This window comes from Sinohyriopsis cumingii, chromosome 11 (genome assembly GCF_028554795.1).
Source record: "Sinohyriopsis cumingii isolate HCF-2022 chromosome 11, ASM2855479v2, whole genome shotgun sequence".
NCBI lineage: Eukaryota > Metazoa > Mollusca > Bivalvia > Unionida > Unionidae > Sinohyriopsis > Sinohyriopsis cumingii.
In genome coordinates this window covers 1,924,850-1,945,212 of record NC_142971.1, presented here as the reverse complement: position 1 = coordinate 1,945,212, position 20,363 = coordinate 1,924,850, and the positions used below count along the sequence as shown (strand labels likewise).

At 36.4% G+C, this 20,363-nt stretch overlaps 1 protein-coding gene across 3 annotated transcripts in view; it reads left to right on the top strand.

Moving 5' to 3' along the window:
• LOC149787515 (uncharacterized) overlaps nucleotides 1-20,363 on the top strand; it is a 63,885-nt gene that overhangs the window by 34,132 nt on the left and 9,390 nt on the right. For all 3 annotated transcript variants that reach the window (XR_016424064.1, XR_016424065.1, XM_089973642.1), the window contains exons 7-9: nucleotides 6,252-6,338; nucleotides 14,156-14,219; nucleotides 18,327-18,413. Coding sequence is in view for 1 of the 3 variants with exons in the window: in XM_089973642.1 (XP_089829768.1) it covers nucleotides 6,252-6,338; nucleotides 14,156-14,219; nucleotides 18,327-18,413 (238 nt within the window). In the remaining 2 variants the exon portion in view is untranslated. The remainder of the gene's footprint in view (nucleotides 1-6,251; nucleotides 6,339-14,155; nucleotides 14,220-18,326; nucleotides 18,414-20,363) is intronic.

Here is a 20,363-nt window from a genome sequence, read left to right as displayed (position 1 = left end):
TATTGTCAGTAGTAATAGCCACTAATTATCAAAGTGAACAAGCTCAACATCTTACTAAGGGGGCGCTCACCAATTAATATGTACTTTAGAGAGAGTGACGTATGTAAGGTGAAGTAGTTTGCATTTAAAACATGCACAATGGAGAGAATGTTGGCATACCTATATGCTGCAGTAATGTAATGTGGATGATATTTCTTTGGTTATTGTACTTTTGGAAATTTTACATGATTTAAGCACACTTCTAACTTAAATGACTGCTCCCTTGTGTTAAAAAATCAGCCTGAATTAGTCTAAAGTACACTATACATAGCAGCTATTAAAATAGGGAAAATTAATTTTGCCAGACTAGACAATACCAGCTTCTGAAAGTACAATGAATTACCAAATATGTAAAATGTAAAAAAAGTTATCAGCTCTTTTTTATACAATTTACCTCTGAAGTTCAGGAAGTGAAAATGACCAAGTAGAGCTAGCACTTTTTTGAAAGGTTCACATTTGAAGTAAGGCCAAGCTGTATACTCTGTAACCCATAGTACACACATCAATCATACACCAAAATAAAGGGAATTAAAGGTTCTTTTAATTATACTTCAGATATACAAGGTCTTTTTTAAATAACCAGTATAACCAGTGAGGAAAGCCGGGGAAATTCTTTTTCTTTAAAATCTTAACCCTGTGCAAAATGCGAAACTGTATAGCGCCACCTAAGGGAAGCCATAAAGGCTATCAAACCATTTTCCTGCTGACTTGGGTATTGTACATCGATACTGCCACTTTGCAGTTGTTACTACTGTTCAATAATTGTAATCTTAACAATTATCAGAGTGACTAAACCGGACATCTTATGATAACACAGCAGTAAGGCTAATTGGATTACATGTACTTACCCTTTCGTATGGATTAAAATTTGAGTTTTTCTCGGTTTTTATGGAATAAATTTGGCTTCTCGTGAGGCGTAAATGATATAATATTAACCTTGGTGGTACATGTACTTTACTCAACACTTCTTTCAGTAACGAAAACCTGACATCGGGAAACAGAAATCGGATTACTTAACACATGTTATGAATAAAATACTGGTTCTGGATATATATTCAGATAAAATGCGGCTGCTTGTGAGGGGTACATTTTATATTATTGCATTAATATGCTGGCCGCTGGTTGCATTAGCCGGGTGACCTTTCGCGAGGGGTACTTTTGAACACAAACTCGTCAGTGCCAACGAATTTCTGGCCGTAAGGAGCAGGTGGCTGCTGGTCAGGGGGGCCGTTCAAGAGGGGGACTACTGTATGCCGTTATGGCTTATCAATTTCTAGGTCAATAAAAATATTTTCCAGCATCCACAGCAAGTTGAAATAAACTAGTTGAAACATAATAAATTTAAAGGTTTAATTCCTGTACAAACAGCCATGTAAAGTTTCGCAAATACAATAGTTTTTATGTTTTATTTGTTTGTCTTGTCCATGTTTTGTATTTGCCTTTGAAAAAGACTCATTAAGAGTCAAAAGCGCTCATGCAAGTCACATACTAGTTTTGCACTGTTCGTTGTCAGTTCATTGCATTTATCTTAATCAATCCTGACACATGTGATCCCTTGGATACAGTGCACTGGAAAGGTCTGTTATTCGCCATATGATTTGTATTCTTTATATATATATATATATATATATATATATATATATATATATATATATATATATATATATATATATATATATAGTTTTCATTAAAAGACTTTTTATGACACGTGGGTGGTTCTATGTGAAAATAGTGTTGATTTCACATCATTATGGCCATTTTGAAAAATCTTGTCACTACTGTTCCTGAACAGATGATCATACCAATATTGGGTTTTCACTGAAATACTGTGACATGTAGGTGGTCTGAAATGAATATGGTGCTGATCTGATGTGCAACATGGCTGTCATGGTGGCCATCTTGAAAATCTTGTTATTTCTACATTAATTTTTGTGAACATGAGGTTTTTGCTAACAGGCTTCTTATGGTAATTATGTTATTAATCCTGAATAGAAATGGTGCAGATATGACCGCCCAATATATGGCCACCACAACATTTGTCATGAAAATCTTGTTATGACTGCTCCTTCTGAATGGAATGGAATATTGACATGGGGTTTTCACTAAAAATCGTTGTACCATATTTTCTTATATTTAAAGTATGCTTACATAACTGCAGACTTGTTCCCTTCGTGGCCATCTTCAGAATCTTCACATGGCTTCTTCTGAGCAGGTAGTTGTATCAACACCAGGTTTTCACAAACAAACTAGCAGTGTGTAGCAGGTCTTGGATGAAAATCGTGCTGATCTGACGTCGAACATGGCAGTCATAGTGGCAGTCTCAGTAATCTAGTTATTCCTAATCCTATTGAAAGCATGGTGGCATTTTTTAAATGGAAATTTCACTAAAACACCTGATTCAGTATTCGATTGATGCTGAATGAAAATGGTCCAGATCCTTCAATATGAATTTTTAGGTTACTGCATTTGTATGGGAAAATATGAATGAGTTTTGGGATGGAATACTGCACGACCTTGGGAGTGCAGTATATCCTTCTGACAAAACGAGTTCATATTTTCATATACAAATGCAGTAACCTTTTTATTATATGCTCATTTTTTTAATTCTACCTAAGGTTTAATTATATAAACAAAATACACTACAAGAAACAACGTAAATGAATGAATGCCATATTCCAAACTAAATACACAAGCGCAGATTTGTCATTACACAATGACATCATTATTAATGCACACATAACTCCACCCAGATAAATTTGAACATAGTAGCACGCTTGACATAACTTTCGAAAGAAAATGGTGTGTCTAGTTAAAATTGAAATTTTCAGTCATATTGCGAATGAATGTGCATTGCAACAACTTTTCCATTTGATCTGGAATGAATATATTTTGGTATTTTGTTTTGATTCACAAAAGTTTGTGATTCTGGACTGGATTCATCTGTGCAAATTATACATGAAATGCATCGGATTCAAGCGGCGCGGGAGAAGCGTGTTTACATCTGCAAATGTGTTTCTGTTTCTGTCATTGAATGTTTGAAATCATAATGTTGGAAAAATATGAAGTCTTTCAATTGCAGTTATCAAAAAAACGCTAGAGAATTTCATGCTTATTTCATTTTGAGTGCAGTAAGGAGGATGCAGTTGCACTTATCATCAAAATTACAGCACAATTTCGAAATGTGTAATCCAGATAGAAAACCTATGACATGGCTGATGTAATTTGGATTTGCAGAATTAAGAAAATACATTTTGAGGAAATTTAGGATGTAAAACTGTAAGTATATTTTATTTTGCCATTCTTATCACCAGCTAAAGAAGAGAGTATATGACTTGTCACTTGTATGTTATTTGTAAGGACCTTATCTTGCGTATCTTATATAATGTAGCTAGCCTAAATCCGTAACATTGTATCAATGTGGATTGTGCCAAAGCAGCTGGTATGTGGCAGTCCACAATCATCTGTTTCAGTTTATTCCGAAACAAATTTAAACAACCATAATGTAAAGAGCCTCTTACGCGAGTGTACATGATTTGTGTACAAATCAAAAATGCTGGCGTCTGTGTCCATTGTTTGTTTACAATAGAAAGTAGTTCCTTTATGCATGTGAATGCTATATGTGTATTGTCACGTGAGTTCAGTATCGGGTAATACTGAACGATTCTGACAATGTAAAGTTAACGGGGAAAAAATGAGCATGTAATAAAGATTTATATTAAACCCAGTACATATCTGTACATATCTGAAGAACACACTGAATGAAGCAAGTTCAATAACTTGTTCATTTTGTAGGTACTTCTTAACAGTATCTGAGACACATTCAGTAGTACTAGATCAAGGGTCAATAGCCATGCCAAAAACTTTTACAGCATTTATCTTGGGAACATGACATCTCAGACATATAAGAAAATATTTTTCTCACTAAATTTGGCATGTTGGAGTTTCTCAGTATCCTAGACAATTTCATTATTCCGCACTTTCCAAACTTTTGTAAAAGGAGAGAAAAAATGGACTAGAATGAATTCATACAAATTCTTTTCAGCCATTAGAGCATCAGTCCCTTTAAGAGACCTGTTTGATTTTGTAAAAATCATTTGATAGATCAAGGTCATTTAAATGTAACATGATTTTTGTCTCACATTCCCTAAATATAGACTCTCTTTTAAATTTGGAACACTTGTGCAGGATTTTTTGTATCCTACCTCAAGATATTGTTGCTTCACCTATCTTGATGTCAGTATAGATTTTTTGTTAGCATATTACAACTTAATTTTTTTGTTGCTATCTTGTCAAAATGTCACTATTTTCTGCTATTTTTGCTTGGTGTGATTGGAAAACTATTTTTGCTTGGTTCGGTTTCAAAACTTCATTTATGTAAGTGTGTTTTCACCACATTTCCAACTTTACACCAAATGTTTTTTCGGAGCAAAACAAATACTGCATGCTCTTTGTAAAAGATCAAAATTTAATAATGAGTGATTTTTTTTCTCCATTTGATTGTTTTGCTTTTGTGTGTACTAAGTGAGTGCCATTTTGTTTATGACCCATGTTTATTGAACCAGGAAAGTGAGAAAATAGTCGCATTTATTGATGTGTGATGGTGAAAATCCCATCCTTTGGGGTTACAGTTCATTGGCAGGAACTTGGCAGAGTTTTACTCCACACCACCAGCTATAACTACTTATGGATGAGATTGACCTATTGTATGTATTCACTTATAAGTCGAGTCCAACTGCAAGCAGTATAGACCTTTGTCTGCCATCACATAATGTGCTGACATGTCAATGCCTATGTTATTTGTTTAACTTTTTAGTCCAACAAACTGCATAGACCCAGATCTTCCAGCTCATTATTTAACCTAGTTTGTATAGGTTCCTGTATCATTACATGACAGATTATATGGACTTCACTTAAAAGCTCTATTTATACAGTATTCTGTATCATTACATATGACAGATTCTATGGACTCAACTTAAAAACTCTGTTTATACAGTATTCTGTATCATTGTATATGACAGGTTCTACTTCTGAAACAGCATGAAGAGATCATAACAGAATTTTCAAAAATGAAGAGTTAGTGCCTCCTAACCCAAATTTAGGATGGTCAGATAGAGTTCTGAAGAGTCCAAGCTGAATTTATGTTGTCATTTATTTGTATACTTGATTAATTTGTATATTTATATATTCAGTTATTATTTTTTAAAATATCTTTATATGTAACTTGTAATTTCTGTTTGCAATTTATTGACAAAGCCATCATTTCAAACAGTATACACACACACACACTCTTTTATGGTAAAAAGGAAAAATACTTTAAATTGTATTTTTATTCAAGCTTATTATAATTATTTTAATGGGAGATACCTGTTGCATAATCTGTTAATGAATGTTGCTGTTATTATTATTATCCTTCTTGTTCTTGACGCTGATGCATTTGATCCATTCTGCACTACCATATTTCTGTGCAAGATACAGCTGGTGCCTGTAGACCATATTTTAAACAGCCAATATTTGTGACACAAAATCTCCAAGGGACTAATTTCTACTCATTAATAGGTCTCAGACTTTCAGTTCCTTGATGCTGTTAGATTGTTTCAGACCACTGAAGGTGAATCGTAGTTTGCCTGAGCACTAACAAGACCTATCAGAGTTTAGTAGATGTTGTTTAATTGCCTTAGGGTTAGCATGGTGTTTAATTGCCTTAGGGTTAGCATGGTGTTTAATTGCCTTAGGGTTAGCATGGTGTTTAATTGCCTTAGGGTTAGCATGTTGTTTTTTTGACAGGAGGCTTTGTTTGTTACAAAAGGTGCCTTCTCCTGAAGTGTCTTCCTCCGCCACTTATAAATTAAGTATGCTACAGGTATTTTATCTTCCATTACTGAAAACTTTAGGCACATATTCTCAAAACATTTTGAAGAAAGAAATTCAACTCATCGGATTTACAGAGCAAAGAAACTCAAGCTGAGGCACTAAACTTGAAAAATTTTAAAACTAGAATTTCAAACAGAATAAAGCTAGTTTAATAGAACTTTCATGATTTTCTTCATTAATAAGTCCATTCCGCACCATTTTAGGAATTTTTACATTTTGTTTGCTCTGAGGAATCCTTGCTGAAAGGTAAGCCCAGATCCCCCTTTTAAACAAATCTGAAAGGGTATTCAGAGAAAAAATATTGGGATTTTAATTAAAACTTTTGTTTATTTTCACTTTAGCTACGAAGAGAAATCAAACCAGCAGCCTGGATATTTGCCTTTCTTGGCCTAGCTAAGCCAGCTTATTATGTGTATAAAATAGCAGATGTAAGTAGTCTGTATGGAGTTACACCCTCTTATTGCCTGTAGCTGTATATTTTAAGGATTTTATATGTGTTGCCATTTGTTGTTTTATATACATTTTTTGTAAATGCAACATCTTAGCCCTTTGTACTTTATCATCATGTATTTCATGTTTACATTTATTGGAAAAATGGTTTTACTTTCTGATTTTTTTTGTGTAATTCTTAATTTTTACATTTGCTTTTGTTTGCACCATATAGTTATTATTGTTCTGAGATACCATTAAGCACTATTACATACATACATACATACATACATACATACATACATACATACATACATATATACATACATATGACTTTAGTTTCTGCAGCATAACTTTAACATTTGATTTGCTGTGTTGGTATATTATATAGTATTGGTAATGAAAAATTAAGTTACAGATTTGACAGGTTTGACTTATTATTTTAATTATTTCACTGTATTGTGATACTCCTACTGGCTAATTTGTAAGCTAAATTATTTTTAATTATTTCACTGCATTGTGTTACTACTATTGGCTAATTTGTAAGCTAAATTGCATAACATGTATTAATTTGGTAATGTTAGCATGTCATGATTTCTAATTCTTTTATGATTTACTTTAAAATTCATATCTTGTTTTCATTATTGAGGCTAGATGCCCAATAAAAGCCCTGTGATCTTGACAGATATAGCTGGGAGCCCTGCCTTCTTAAATATCCACTGAGCTTTTACCAAGTTTAAGTAAAATATCCCTTTTTTAACATTTGTAATAGAAATGTAGCAAAAATACATTTGTGGAAAAACATTCTGATTGTATTGCTACACCAGCCACAGATTAAAACCTATGAAGTTTCAGTAGCATTCTCCAATCATCTTCAACCAGACCTGTAATGGGCATCAATCACCTTCAACCAGACCTGTAATGGGCATCAATCATCTTCAACCAGACCTGTATTGGGCATCAATCATCTTCAATTAAACCCATGTTGGGTATCAATCATTTTCAATTAAACCCATGTTGGGCATCAATCATCTTCAATTAAACCCATGTTGGGTATCAATCATTTTCAATCAATCCCCTAATGGGTAACAGTCATCATCATCAACCAATGATTTAACTTTCTGAACTTCATTTCCTCTATTTGTTCAGGAAAGAAAGTGAGATCTTATATTACTCTTAGCTTTGTTAATTTTTCAAGAACTTTACCAAAAGCTTGAAGAAAAGGAGGTAAAATCTCATTGAGCAGCACCTTTTCAGAGCAGGCTAGCCCTGAGGCTGCTGGCAGATCAAGCCTTCCTGAAAGCTGTGATTGAGCTTGATTGTGTCTGTGGGGTTATCCTCCTACAAACCAGAGTTGCCTGATTGGTTAATGAGTTATCAGCATTCACCAATTATGGGAACCCTGTTAACTCCCATGGTATGCAACAGGGATTAGGTCGAGACTACCTCTATTGCCAGGCTACTGTTAAACCCTGTTGGGAATTGGGAGTTGGCATATAGGTGCCTGACAAAGGAAGGAGCTCAGATCAGCATCCCATATTCTCTCTGAATCCATATGGGATGTGGGGATATCCATTTCATGGAAGTGACTTATCCTTCCCTTTCATCCTTTGACCCTGGCACCTTCTCCCAAGCTCCCCCAGGAAAGATGAGAGGTGTCCAGGTCCTCCTTTTGAATCTGCCATTGGAGACAGTCCCCTCACTTAGACAGATGAGTCTCAGGACACGTCTGCCTTTTTCCCCAGGTCATAACTACATCAAACACGTCTCCCCCACAGAAAAATATGGGATCACAAAGATCTGCCTCTCTGTAGCGGGAGCAGGATAAGGAGATCATATCAATCCTGGTGAACTCTCAGAAGTTCAACACAGAGTAGGCTGATATGGCACTTTGTCCTCTTTTACAGTTTCTTGCCTTCTCCTATGCATCAGTTCAAGCAGAGGAAGAAGAGGTCTGTTAATTTGACAAGGTAGGTGATAAACAAAATGTACCATCTTATGCCGAGAGATTTGTGTCCCAAGTCCTTAGGCTTGGAAGATACAAAATGCTTACCATTTTCAAGAGACTGTCTTTTAGGTTACCTTCTGACCAGACCTTGTTTTGTCATCCACTTGACCTTAGTTAGGGAGCTTTTCCTGAGGTTTATCAAGGGTCAAGAGCTGGCTATGTCATTCCTACCTTCCCATGTTGAGACCTATGGTCTCTCCTGCTTGTTGCAATGTTCACTTCACTGCTGGCCTCTTAAAACTCCCAGATAGGATACTGGGGCATTCCTTTGGGGACCTGGCATCCCAATTAAGATAAGGCTTTAGAGTTGAAGGCTATGTCACTGTTGCCTCACATGCCAACTTTTTTCTTGGCAGCTCAGTCTGCTGAAGGAGTAATTGCCAACTCCAGTAATGCTCAGTGCTTACTGGAAGTGGTCATCAAAACATCCCAGCATGCTCTATCAATGACCATGGCACTATCAACAGAGTTGCTCCACCTCAACAGGAATGTGACTCTGGACACTTCCAAGACTGCTTGAACAGTGCACTTACCTCTCGGGGGCTGTTTCTCTTGAGATGGAGTACCTCTTAGGAAGTCTCATCCCATATGTGGGTTTCGGGACCAGAGGGACTAGCAACACTTGTCCTTTGCATCCATCACTGGTGAGTCAAAACAGGTCATGAAGCATGAACAGCCTGAACACACCCAGGGGCTGTCAGCCATGTTCTTTAAAGTCTCAAAGCTCCAGTAAAAGAAGCAATCCCATATTAAACCTCACTTTTGACCTTTGACTGCCCAGTGGGATCATGAGAGTGGCAAAGGGTTGAAATTTGTGGGACTTTTCCATATTCCTAAGGAAGTGAAGGGGACTTGGACTAGAGGCTCTCTCCCTCTGTTGTGGTACATTCCACTTCCATCAATCTCCATAGACACCCAACTGACCTTTTCAGAGGTCTGGTTGAGCATAACAAATGATGGGTTGGTCATCTCTGTCATAAAAGGAATATACCAGCTTTAGTTATGGCAATATGCTCCTCTAGCAAGAACCTACATGCAGTTTTACCAGCCAGTTTAAATTACTTGTGTTTAAAGAAAGAGGAACACTTTCTTCTGCATTGTTCAATATCTCAACAACTGATTGGTCTGCAATGGCCACAAGAGTCCCTAACTCACAATCTGTCCCACCGCTTGTTCATAGTCACCTGGCTGTGCTTTATATCCAACCTAGAAAAATCTGCTGGCATTGTCTCATCTCAGGATTTTATATACATGAGATACATTTCTTTATAAACAGGGGACTAGTCCTTGTCCCATGTGACAAAGTGGACAGGATCCTGGTCCAGTTGAAGACACTGAGAGCCATGACCTTGTTGTTGGCTTGCCCAGAGCTATCTTTTCTGGGGATCTTGAACTCTATTGCAGAACTGGCTTCACTACGAAGGCTGCACTTGTGCCCCCTCCAGTTTCTCCATTTTATGAACTGGAAACTGTACAGAGATTCCTAACAGCTCAGATTTCTCTTGGACCAGAATTTCCCTATCACTTAATTTTGGTGGGCAAATCGATGGATTTTGGACTGGAGACCCCATGCACCCCACCAAACCCTGCTTTGATCTAATCACAGGATGGGTCTAGGAGCCAGAAGGAATAGTTCAACAGGGTTCATGGTCCTGAGAAGAGTCTGTCCTCCACATTAACAATCTCAAAGTAAGAGCAGTATTCCTAATCCTACAGGTATGCATTGATACAGTATGAAGTTGCAGTGTTATGATGTCCTCAGACATGTCATTCATAACGTACCTCAGGTATCAAGGCAACACATGTGCGTCTTCTCATAATGTGAAGGTTTGGGAACTTCCTTTGTAACCTTGGAAGAGATTACTATATTAGTTTGTTGTGGTCTTTGCAGTAATCCATAGCAGACCTCCAGTTTAGTTTGTGTGGAGACCCTTTTTACATGGACTTGATTGCAACAAAACTTATCAACAAGCACCCCTTTTACAGACCTGCCAACTTTTACAATTTTGCTGTAAGTCTTATAAAAATTGCCCTTAAAATACGAACTTACGGCATACTAGCAAAAACTATGGAAAAATGATTATTGCTGAAAAATCCAGATAATTGGTTCATCCGTGTTTTATCTGGATCTGGGTTTCATCTTAGAATTAGTGAAATTAGTCAGGGAACCAGACTAACTTTACAGCAGCACCCCAGATGCTTTAAACTGCACCTATTTGTTCATGTGAAGCAGCTGCATGATCAAACTGTTGAGTATATAATTTTTAAAATGGCATCCAAAAAGCGATGCATGTTTAAGACAAAAGGGAAAATAAGCTTCTAGAAAAGTTTTAATAATCAACACCGAAGAATAAAAAGGAGTATTCAGATTCTTGTAAACAAAAAGCTGGAAAAGACTATTGGACATCACGTGCTAATTTGAGTATGTCTCATGGTGGGAGATATGATTGCCATCATCATGTGAAATGGAAAAAATTTTCCAAGAATTATGTCCAGTTGAGAGAAGGCAACAAGCCATTGAGCTGCATAGGGTTTGCAACTAGAGTTTGTGCAACTGTACTAGTGACAAATAAAGTCTACGCGTACTTTACAAACTTCTTAGTTGAGCATAATGTTTATCGTCGATGCGTCAAACTTTTAATTACCTTTTCCAGCTTTACAATAGCAGTTATTGATATTTTGTTACATCTTACTGAAAAGCTGATTAATCTTACAGAAAAAAAATCAACTGCCTTACTGAGACAGATCCGTCAGGGTTGGCAGGTCTGCTTTTGCATCTTCCCAGTTCCAGATCAAGAGAGCCAGAGCACTGGATGCATTCAGCCTGTAGAGGAATTCCCAGTTCATTTACACCTTCCCATACTTCATGAGGAATCTGCAAGTGATGCACAAAGTCAGGATCTAGCTCCTTTGTGGCTGCAATGATTATGGTTCAACACATTTCTTGACCTCTGATAGACTGTCTGGGACATTTTCTCAGAGTTGGGACCTTCTGTCTCAGCACAGGGGACCCCTTCCATACAACAGCCCACACCACTCTTGTAGCCTAGTGGTTAGAGTGTCCGCCTTGGATGCGGGAGGTCATGGGTTTAATCCCAGACTGCCAGACTTAGGCATACCAAAAACTTACAAAAATGGTACTAACAGCTGCCTCGCTTGGCACTCAGCATTAAGAGGTTAGTGTTAGGACTGGTCAGCCTGGTGTCAGAATAATGTGACTGGGTGGGACATCCTGCTATATGTCTGCGGCATGATGCCCCAGTGCTGGACATCACTATAAGCTGCCACATTGCAGACATCGTAGCAATATGACTGAAAAATTGTTAAAGCTACGTTAAAAATCCAAATCACATCACACATCATAACAGCCCACATATTCTCCACCTCCACCCACATCTCAGGTGATCTATCTGCCAGGGCAAGTTTTCATTCAAAGTTGCAGGGTACATTGTACATGTCACGAGACACTCCATGTTTATGATGCCAAGTGGAGAATCTTTCGTGATTGATGCAGTAGGAATGCATTAATTTTAGCTGCTCCGTTTTGAGTGCATTAGCTGATTTTCTTCTGTTTCTCTTTGAAGAGAAGCAATACTAGTTTCTACTATCAAGAATTATAGAACAGTCCTGTCAAACACACTCAAGTTTTCTAAAGGTCCATCCATTGGTTCCGACTCTCACATTGCCAGTCTTATAAGATAGCTTGCTTGAACTGCAGAGACTGGTGTCTTGCTTATGTGCATCAAAATGGAACCTCATGTGTCATATGGTCATTAACCCTCTTTGAGCCTTGGGAAAAACTTCTTTTATGAGTCTTAATATCTAGACCAGTGGTTCCCAAAGTGGGTGGTACCACTCCCTGGGGGACAGTGGGATTACCGAGGGGGATGTTAATGCTGAATAATGCTTTTTATGGGGTAAGGTAGGTGGAGCTGAGGATAACCAAGAGGGTAGTGGCCCAAAAACTTTGTGAATCACTGGTCTAGACCATTTTCTTGCTCTCTTTTGCATCAACAAGATGAAGACGTGAGCATCTATTGAACAAGGTTGTCTAAGGCTAAGTGGCAATTATGAGTCAGAATCTCTCCCTGCCAACATGGTTTCTTAATCAAAAGCAAGCTTCCTTTGGATCTTCCACTACCTTTAAAGATCCCCAGTATCAATTGTAACTATGCATGGGATGATCAAGATTGACTTTATATCCAGTTAGGTTATTAAGATTCTATTTGGCTGTTTTAAAGAGGAAATAAAAGGGTGGTAAGTTTCTTTTTCTCCCCATAAAGGGCTCTGCTGACATTTCAGTCTCCTCTGTTTCTAGGTGAATTGTTCAAACAATCAAAAGAACTTATCAGTCCCTGACCAACAAAGGCCTTTCATTTATGAGGAATAAAAGCATGAGGTCCTAGCCATTGCTACCTCATGGACATTTCTCATTCATTCATCACTGAAGGTTGTTATGAATGTCGCATTTGGTGATCACATGACGACCTTCTTATACATTCATGTATCTGCTCCTCATAGTCATGGCAAAAAAGAAAATTGACAGCTAGAGCAGATTCAACCTTTAGTGTAGTGGACATTCCTACAGTAATGGTGAGTTTATACGTTATTGAGGCCATTAGCTTCACACCATACTGGCAGATTTCGCTATGCATTGTGTCAGGTAATGTCTTGCTGATATTATAATGTTGTTTGGGGTGAAGTAGAACTAATTATTTTTTTTAATAATGTTAAACTTATCTGTCAGTATTGCCTGATTTCCTTCCCACTCTGATGTCCCATGAGTGGTCTAGTCCTGAAAAAAATAGGAGGACTATGGCTCATTGCCATTGACTTTTGGCAGCAGGCTGGGTCTATGTTATGGTCTCAGTTCTTTCCAGAATTCTCAATGGAGGTTCATCTATGGGAGAATGAATTCTCATTAACCTGACATGGGTAATTCCATCTCGGAAAAGATAAACTTTGCAATACATCAGTAAAATCAGTTTTATCATCCCAAAAAGCTCCATTTTACCTCCAGTAGTAGCTATGGCATCAACAACAATATCCCATATGTGGGCTTCATCTGAAAATAAATTTCATTTTTCCAGTATTTTCAGCCAATCAGTGACCTTCATTTTTTTAAATATGGTCTTTAATATTCCACCACATCCATGACCATGTGTGATTATACTTTCATGTTCTGTTGATTCTGATAATTACATATTCCCCAGTAAAGCTGGATTCATGTTATTATAACCACCAATTGATTGCAAATTATAGGCACATATCCACTATACTCTCTTTTCATCTATTACTAACTGTGATATGATTTCTTTGTTTCTCACCTGAATACATACCCTGATCACATTAACTTTTGGGAAATAGACTTTTTACCTCTCATTTCGAGCCTTCCCAGAAAGACAAAAGTTTTCCCATTTATTTTCTATATACCATATAGACCAAGAGAAAAAACTCTTGTCTATTACCTCCACTTTACGACAACTAGTTGGTACTGTTTTTAATCTTTCACTCAGCACTATCAATATGGTACTTTAAAACCTCCCAAAATTCTATGAATATATTCAGCAAATTAATGACATATTAATGTGTTGTATTTACTGGGGGTGGTAATCATTAGGTTTTATTTTGATCATTATTTATGTGACTGGCAGATGTTTTTCTGTAGCATGGAACAGTGATTCACCAACATTAACAGATATGACAATATACTACAATAAGCCACTAACTGTATCCTGTGATAAGTAAACCATTACCTTGTATTATTTCTTTTTCTCTCTGGTATATTTAATGCACTGTTTCTTTCAGTTATATACAGGTCTGACAGAACATAAAGTCACTGGTATTGTAACCTACTGTTATCTTTTGGCAGGTAACTACTTTCATCCATAATATAGTTTCGTTATTCTCTAATAAATTTAATGTATTTGGGATCAAAAATGTTTGCTATATGCTTATCTGCAATTCGTATATTGTATGACTTTAAAATTGTAAAATTAGATGGATCGGAGCCCAAGTTGGCCAGGTTATCTAAGTGACATGCCTTTACCTATTACTGCCATCACATCTCTATCCACGTGGGTTTGAGTCATTGTCTCAACCAGTGTGAGTATGTGAGAAAGCTAGCCAGTAGCTTCCCATGGATCAGTAGGTCTTCCCAGGGTTTTCCTGGGTTCTTTCTCAGCCAGATAAACTGGTGGCCATGTATAGCCTATTTTGTACTGAAAAATGGCGTTAAACCCACAACAAAAATTAGATGGAATGTTATCAATATAGTTGACTCAATTGATTCACAAAAGTTTGATGCTTATGAAAATGTTCTTATGTACAGTGCATGAATTTAAAGCATTCACTAACAGCTTATTCAAAAAGAGTCAAATCATCAGGACAAATTATTCTTATGATTTCAATCTCCTGAATGTTAAATTCGGGCCTTTGTGCTTGCAAGAAAAGTTGTATTGCTTTGTAATGAATTCTCCAGTATCTTGACTAAGGGAATTATGTATATTGGTTGCATAATATATCTACTGAACTTGTGTGATGGATCTGCATGTGTTGTTTATTATTTCTAATCCTCTTAAACTATTTGGAGAAAAATTATGAAATTTGGCAAACATTTTTCATCCTGAAGTCCACTCAGTCCAAAATGAAAATTGTGTCCATTTTACATGCAGTGGGGCAACCATGGTGGTCAGCTTGATAATCTCAATCACACTGTTGATGAACAGATGGTAATATTAATATTGGGTTTTCACTAAAAGTCATATTTTGAATTGTGGATTGTCATAAATGACAAATGGAGTTTTCTTAAAAGACTTATGACATATGGATGATCTGCAGTGAAAATGGTGACACCCAACATGGTTGAAATGGTGGCCATATCAAAAACCTTGCTATCCCTATTCCTTCTGCATAGATGATCAGAGCAACATGGAATTTCCACTAAAAGACTTTCAGCTCACATCTACAAATATAAGTAAGCTGTTGTACCGCCTATGGTGTTGGTATCAGTGTCTGCACAGTAAAAATCATATACACATGTAAAGCCTTACTGAATGTCAGCTATTCTTTCTTCTAAGGTCTTAGGCAACAGTTTTCAAGTAGGTTTCATAACACTCATCTTCCTGGTGAGGGGCACAGGAGATTACTTTGTACATATATACACATTCTTGGTTAAGTTTTGCATTTAATTCAAGTTTTTTGCACACAGTATAAATACTGTTTTACCTGGAATCCTGAAACTGGTGAGATGATGCATATTGATGAGTATTACACCCTCATCACAAAAGTAGTTCACTGTGATTTTTATTTCAGGCGTCGCTGACTTTGCTTAAATTTTTTGTTTTATTTTTGTAGTTGTGTTGGTGTTAGAATCATCAGACTGAATGATTTTATGCATCTCTGTTAGTACCACACCCTTACAATAAAAGATGTTCAATGTGACCTACATTTCACATTTTACTGGCTTAGAGTAAATATTTGCATTTAGCTCATCACCCTGTTAATGCACTGTTATATCGAGATTCATGAAACGTGGTGATAGGGATGCATTTTGAGTTGTACTCAAACTTTCTTCACAAAAGTGTATCACTCTGACCCATGCTTCATGACATAAGTAATTCAGTGTCAGCTTAGTGGTCACAGTAACTGTATGACACAACTCCATGAGCAAGAAACTGGTTAAATCCAGCCCAACAGAAGAGCAGCAGACCAATGGTGCCACTGGATAGCATTCTCCAGACCAGATACATAGAGAATTAAAATATATAATAAACTTCTAAAGGTTCTGACATCCTAGCACCTTGGGAAGTCTAGAGAGTTTGGAAGCTGGAAAGTCCCCTGATACCATGTCAGGGAAGCCTCTTAGACATTCTGTTCTTACACCATAATACATTGGAATTGCCAAGGTTTAAAAGCAAATATTGACCAAATAAGTCTTCTGCTTAAAGCACATGACCCAGTAGCTCTCTCTCTGACTTAAGGAAACATAGCAACAGAGTTAATAATACAAAATTAAAAACTTAAAACAACTTGTCAAGAAATACTGATAAGGCTGCTGGAGGAGTGTCCATCATCTTAAATAATAAACTCAGCCATTCATGTATCCCTGCACAAACCTGTTACACTTTGCTTAATATATCTCCCTTTAAATATTCCAGTCTTAGACTTTCTCCAATATATCTCCCTCCCCCAAGTGGCCAAGTGGTCTAAAGCGCTCTCCGTTACGGATCACAGCCATCTCACCTCTGTCTGCGTGGGTTCGAGTCTCGGATTCGGCCAATGTGGGTATGTGAGAAAGCTTGCCAGTAGCTTCTCGAGGGTCAGTGGTTCTTTCCGGGGTTTTCCCGGGTTCTTCCACCACCATTAATACTGGCTGCCATGTATAGCCTATTGTGTGCTGAAAAATGGCGGTAAACCCTACAATAACAACAAATAACCCTCCAAAAAGTCCAGTCAGTCAATCTGATTTATGTATCCCTGCACAAACCTCTTACATTTTGTTCAGTATATCTCCCTCCAAACACTCTAGTCAGTCAATCTGATTTATGAATCCTTGCACAAACCTCTTACACTTTGTTCAGTATATCCCCCTCCAAACGCTCAGTCAGTTTGATTCAAGTGTCTTACACAAATCTCTTACACTTTGCTGACTATATCTCCCTCCAAACACTCCTGTCACTCAACCTGATTTAAGACTTGAACATCTTTTTAAACCATTATCAATTTCATTTTGTTTTAATTGGTGACTTTAATGGCCACCATACACTTTGGTGCTATAAATATACAAATGAGAGAGGGAGAAAAAAATGAAGATATTATTTCAAAACACAGTCTTTGCCTTTTTAATGAAAAGTATACCAATCTGTGTCCTGGCACTGGATCCTACTTGTCCAAGGGGACTACTGGCACATTATCTGGGGACTACTTGCATGTTGCCAGTAAGACTTGATTTGTGGCATTAAACCACTAACATTTTTAAGAATTTTAGAACTTTTAATACAACATTTTTATCTCGTAATGAGATCCCTTTGCTATTTTGGACTTGAATAATAATGATCATGAAAGGATTTAGGACATCAGAAATCTGGCAGTCATTTCTTTTGAATTATTACCTAAATCAGTTGAATAAAATGTATGACAGAAGACCATAGTCATATTTGATGTTAAGGCAATTGGGTTTTTTGTCAATGAAGGAATATAATACAGTAGACTCATTAATTTGCTGCTGGATGTTTGGCAGCACTGGGTAATTGACGGTCTCTTGAACCTTGTTTTTTTTTATAAATTGTTTTACGTAAGTAATACAGCATGTGCACACTATTGTGATTCATGCTTTATAGTAATTGCCAGATAATCTGCCAAGTTTGCAAATTGGCGGAACCTTCAGTCCTTAGGGCCGCCAGTTATCTCTAGTGTACTGTATTTTGAATTTTTCACGTAAAGATGGGTGTTGAGTAATTGTTCTTTTTATTATGTGTCACTGATGGAATATAATATATTGAATTTTCCATGTAAAGATGGGAATTAGCTAATTTGGTAAGGAGGACCTGATTTTAAACAATTTTAGATGCATTTGAACTTGACTGCAGTTTTGGAAGAAAAAACAAACTTGTGAACAGAATGTTGGTACATGGAGAAAGGAAAATATTCACAACATGTTCTCTTCACTTGATCTTATTATGACTTAAAATAAATTATTTTTTCACAATTTACCAGTCATTGATGTGCTGTCAGTTTATTTTGATAAACTTAAGGTAATTTCATTTTTATTGTAAATTAGTGGAAGAAACAAATAAAATTCAGTCAAAGATACACTTTACTTTTTTTTATAAATGGTGACATTTCTGCTACTGTAACTTAAGTTTGAGGCACAAAGAAATATTAATGCAGACTAATGTACTAGTTTAAATAATAGCGATAATTACTTCAGCAGTATATATGATTAATTTTCACAAGTTTTGTATAAAATTTGTTTCAGGTGCTCTTGCCTTTTTGACCTGGTTGATTTTAATGATTGAACTGGTAGTGGTGTACAGAAACTTTGGGAAAGGGCTGAAGGAAAGAGGTAAAGATTTCATGTATAATGATAGCTCATACCTCAAAGCTTAATTTCTAGCATGGTCATGGTAATTTAATATTGACTCCATGTGCTTTGGATTGATAGTGTGGATATATTTCCATTTATTTAGGGCCGATCAGATTAACTCGTCAGATGCCTAGGACTAGGTCAAAGTGGGCCCGAGTCGGCAACCCTGTGTCCTTATAATTGGTCTCATAGAAAGGACCCTGTAACTGACTTTTTATTATTATATTTGCGCTACTATTTTTGTTTGCCACATGCAAGTGAATTGTGCATATTGGGTTGCCAGGTATTGTATCCTGGCCCATTTATAATTTTGTATTAAATCAAGGTAGATTTTATTTTTAGTTAAACTTACTCAGCCCCATCATCCTGGTTCATGCCAACTTTATAAAAGGAGAACTTTTCCTGCAAATGGTATTTTGAACCTTAAACTATTGCTCTTTAACCCATATTTTATGCTTCACTGGCTTCATTCAGATTGGTTAAACATCATAGGCATATCCACCACATGACTTATTGAGGGCATACATTATCATTAGTTAAGGAAACAAGGTCACTATGATTTATTTTTTATGTGTCTGTGACATTGGTTTCAACTGGCATAGACAGGAAAGGACAGAGAAAGAGAGAGAAAGAGGATTTTGTCCCACAGATATGTATCAAGTATCTAATTCTTTTTTAACTCTTGTCTCTCTTTGAAGGTAAAATTGTATTCATCCACCATATTATGTTATGATATTGTCCATTTGCCCATTCATCTATCTGTATGTTACCAAGTGTTGTCTACCATTTACAGTTATTACATTTTGTAGATGACTTGCACTTTGATTAAAGAAAGAACCATATTGATTTCAGGCTGGAAAGCTATAAGGTCAAGGTTATTCTGACTGAAGCAAAAACAAACAGTTTAAGCACAATAACTTGAGTTCTTCAGCATATACAGCTACAAAAACTAGATAGCTTGCACTTTGGGTGAGGAAGAACCTGAATGATATTTGGATCAAAAGTTCAAAGGTTAAGGTCACTCTTTGACACAGTCCAAAAATTATTTTCACACAGTAACATTATGTTATGTATATTTAATTGTTTGTCTGTTAGTTCTAAAAAATTTTTTTATTTCATTACATGTTATTGTAATGTAACATTGTTTACTGGACTTGACCTTGTCCAGAATTGAGTTCATGTCTGCTTGATGTGATTGACTTTTTTATTTTTTTTATTTCATTTATGTAAATAACTAATAATAGCATCATTATTCTCTATGTATATGAGCTCATTAACTGAATTATTATTCAGGTAAACAAGAAGTGGTAAATATGCTGATCAGGGTCAGGGTTTTTGGAGATTTCCATGTGAATTTAATAGGTTATTGTGTTGTAAGTAAACAAGGCTCATTACGATCATCCTAAAAGGTTATTTTCCAGTAGGTAATGGTTGTTTTTAGAAAATGCTAATGTGACCTGAGGTCATGCAGAAAACTATATTATCTTGTGACTGTAAGGATGTTACCAGTCGTGCTTTAACATTAAGCACTTTTAAGTTGTATTATATTGTGTCCAGTTTGGGCTGAATTTTATTTTGAATTCAAGCGATTATTTTCTCTGGAAATACAAAACTGCTCTGACAAAATTATTGGAAAAGACATTCATAGGAATTTATACTCAGTTTAAACCTTGAATAATATTTCTGTGATTCAAGAAGAGACTGTTGACACATCAGCACTTTGCTGACCATAACAGACACATCATCGCCTTCAATTTTGGATCTTATTGGGACTTGGACTCAGTCTCATTCAGGACTTTTTATTACTAGGATTTGTGTCATTAATTCTTGGATTATTTTTGGATTTAATTCATAATACTGTAAGTTCTTTTTTTCTCATTTTTCACTTCGTATTCTAGGGAAATAAATTATTTGTTAAATTTTACAAAG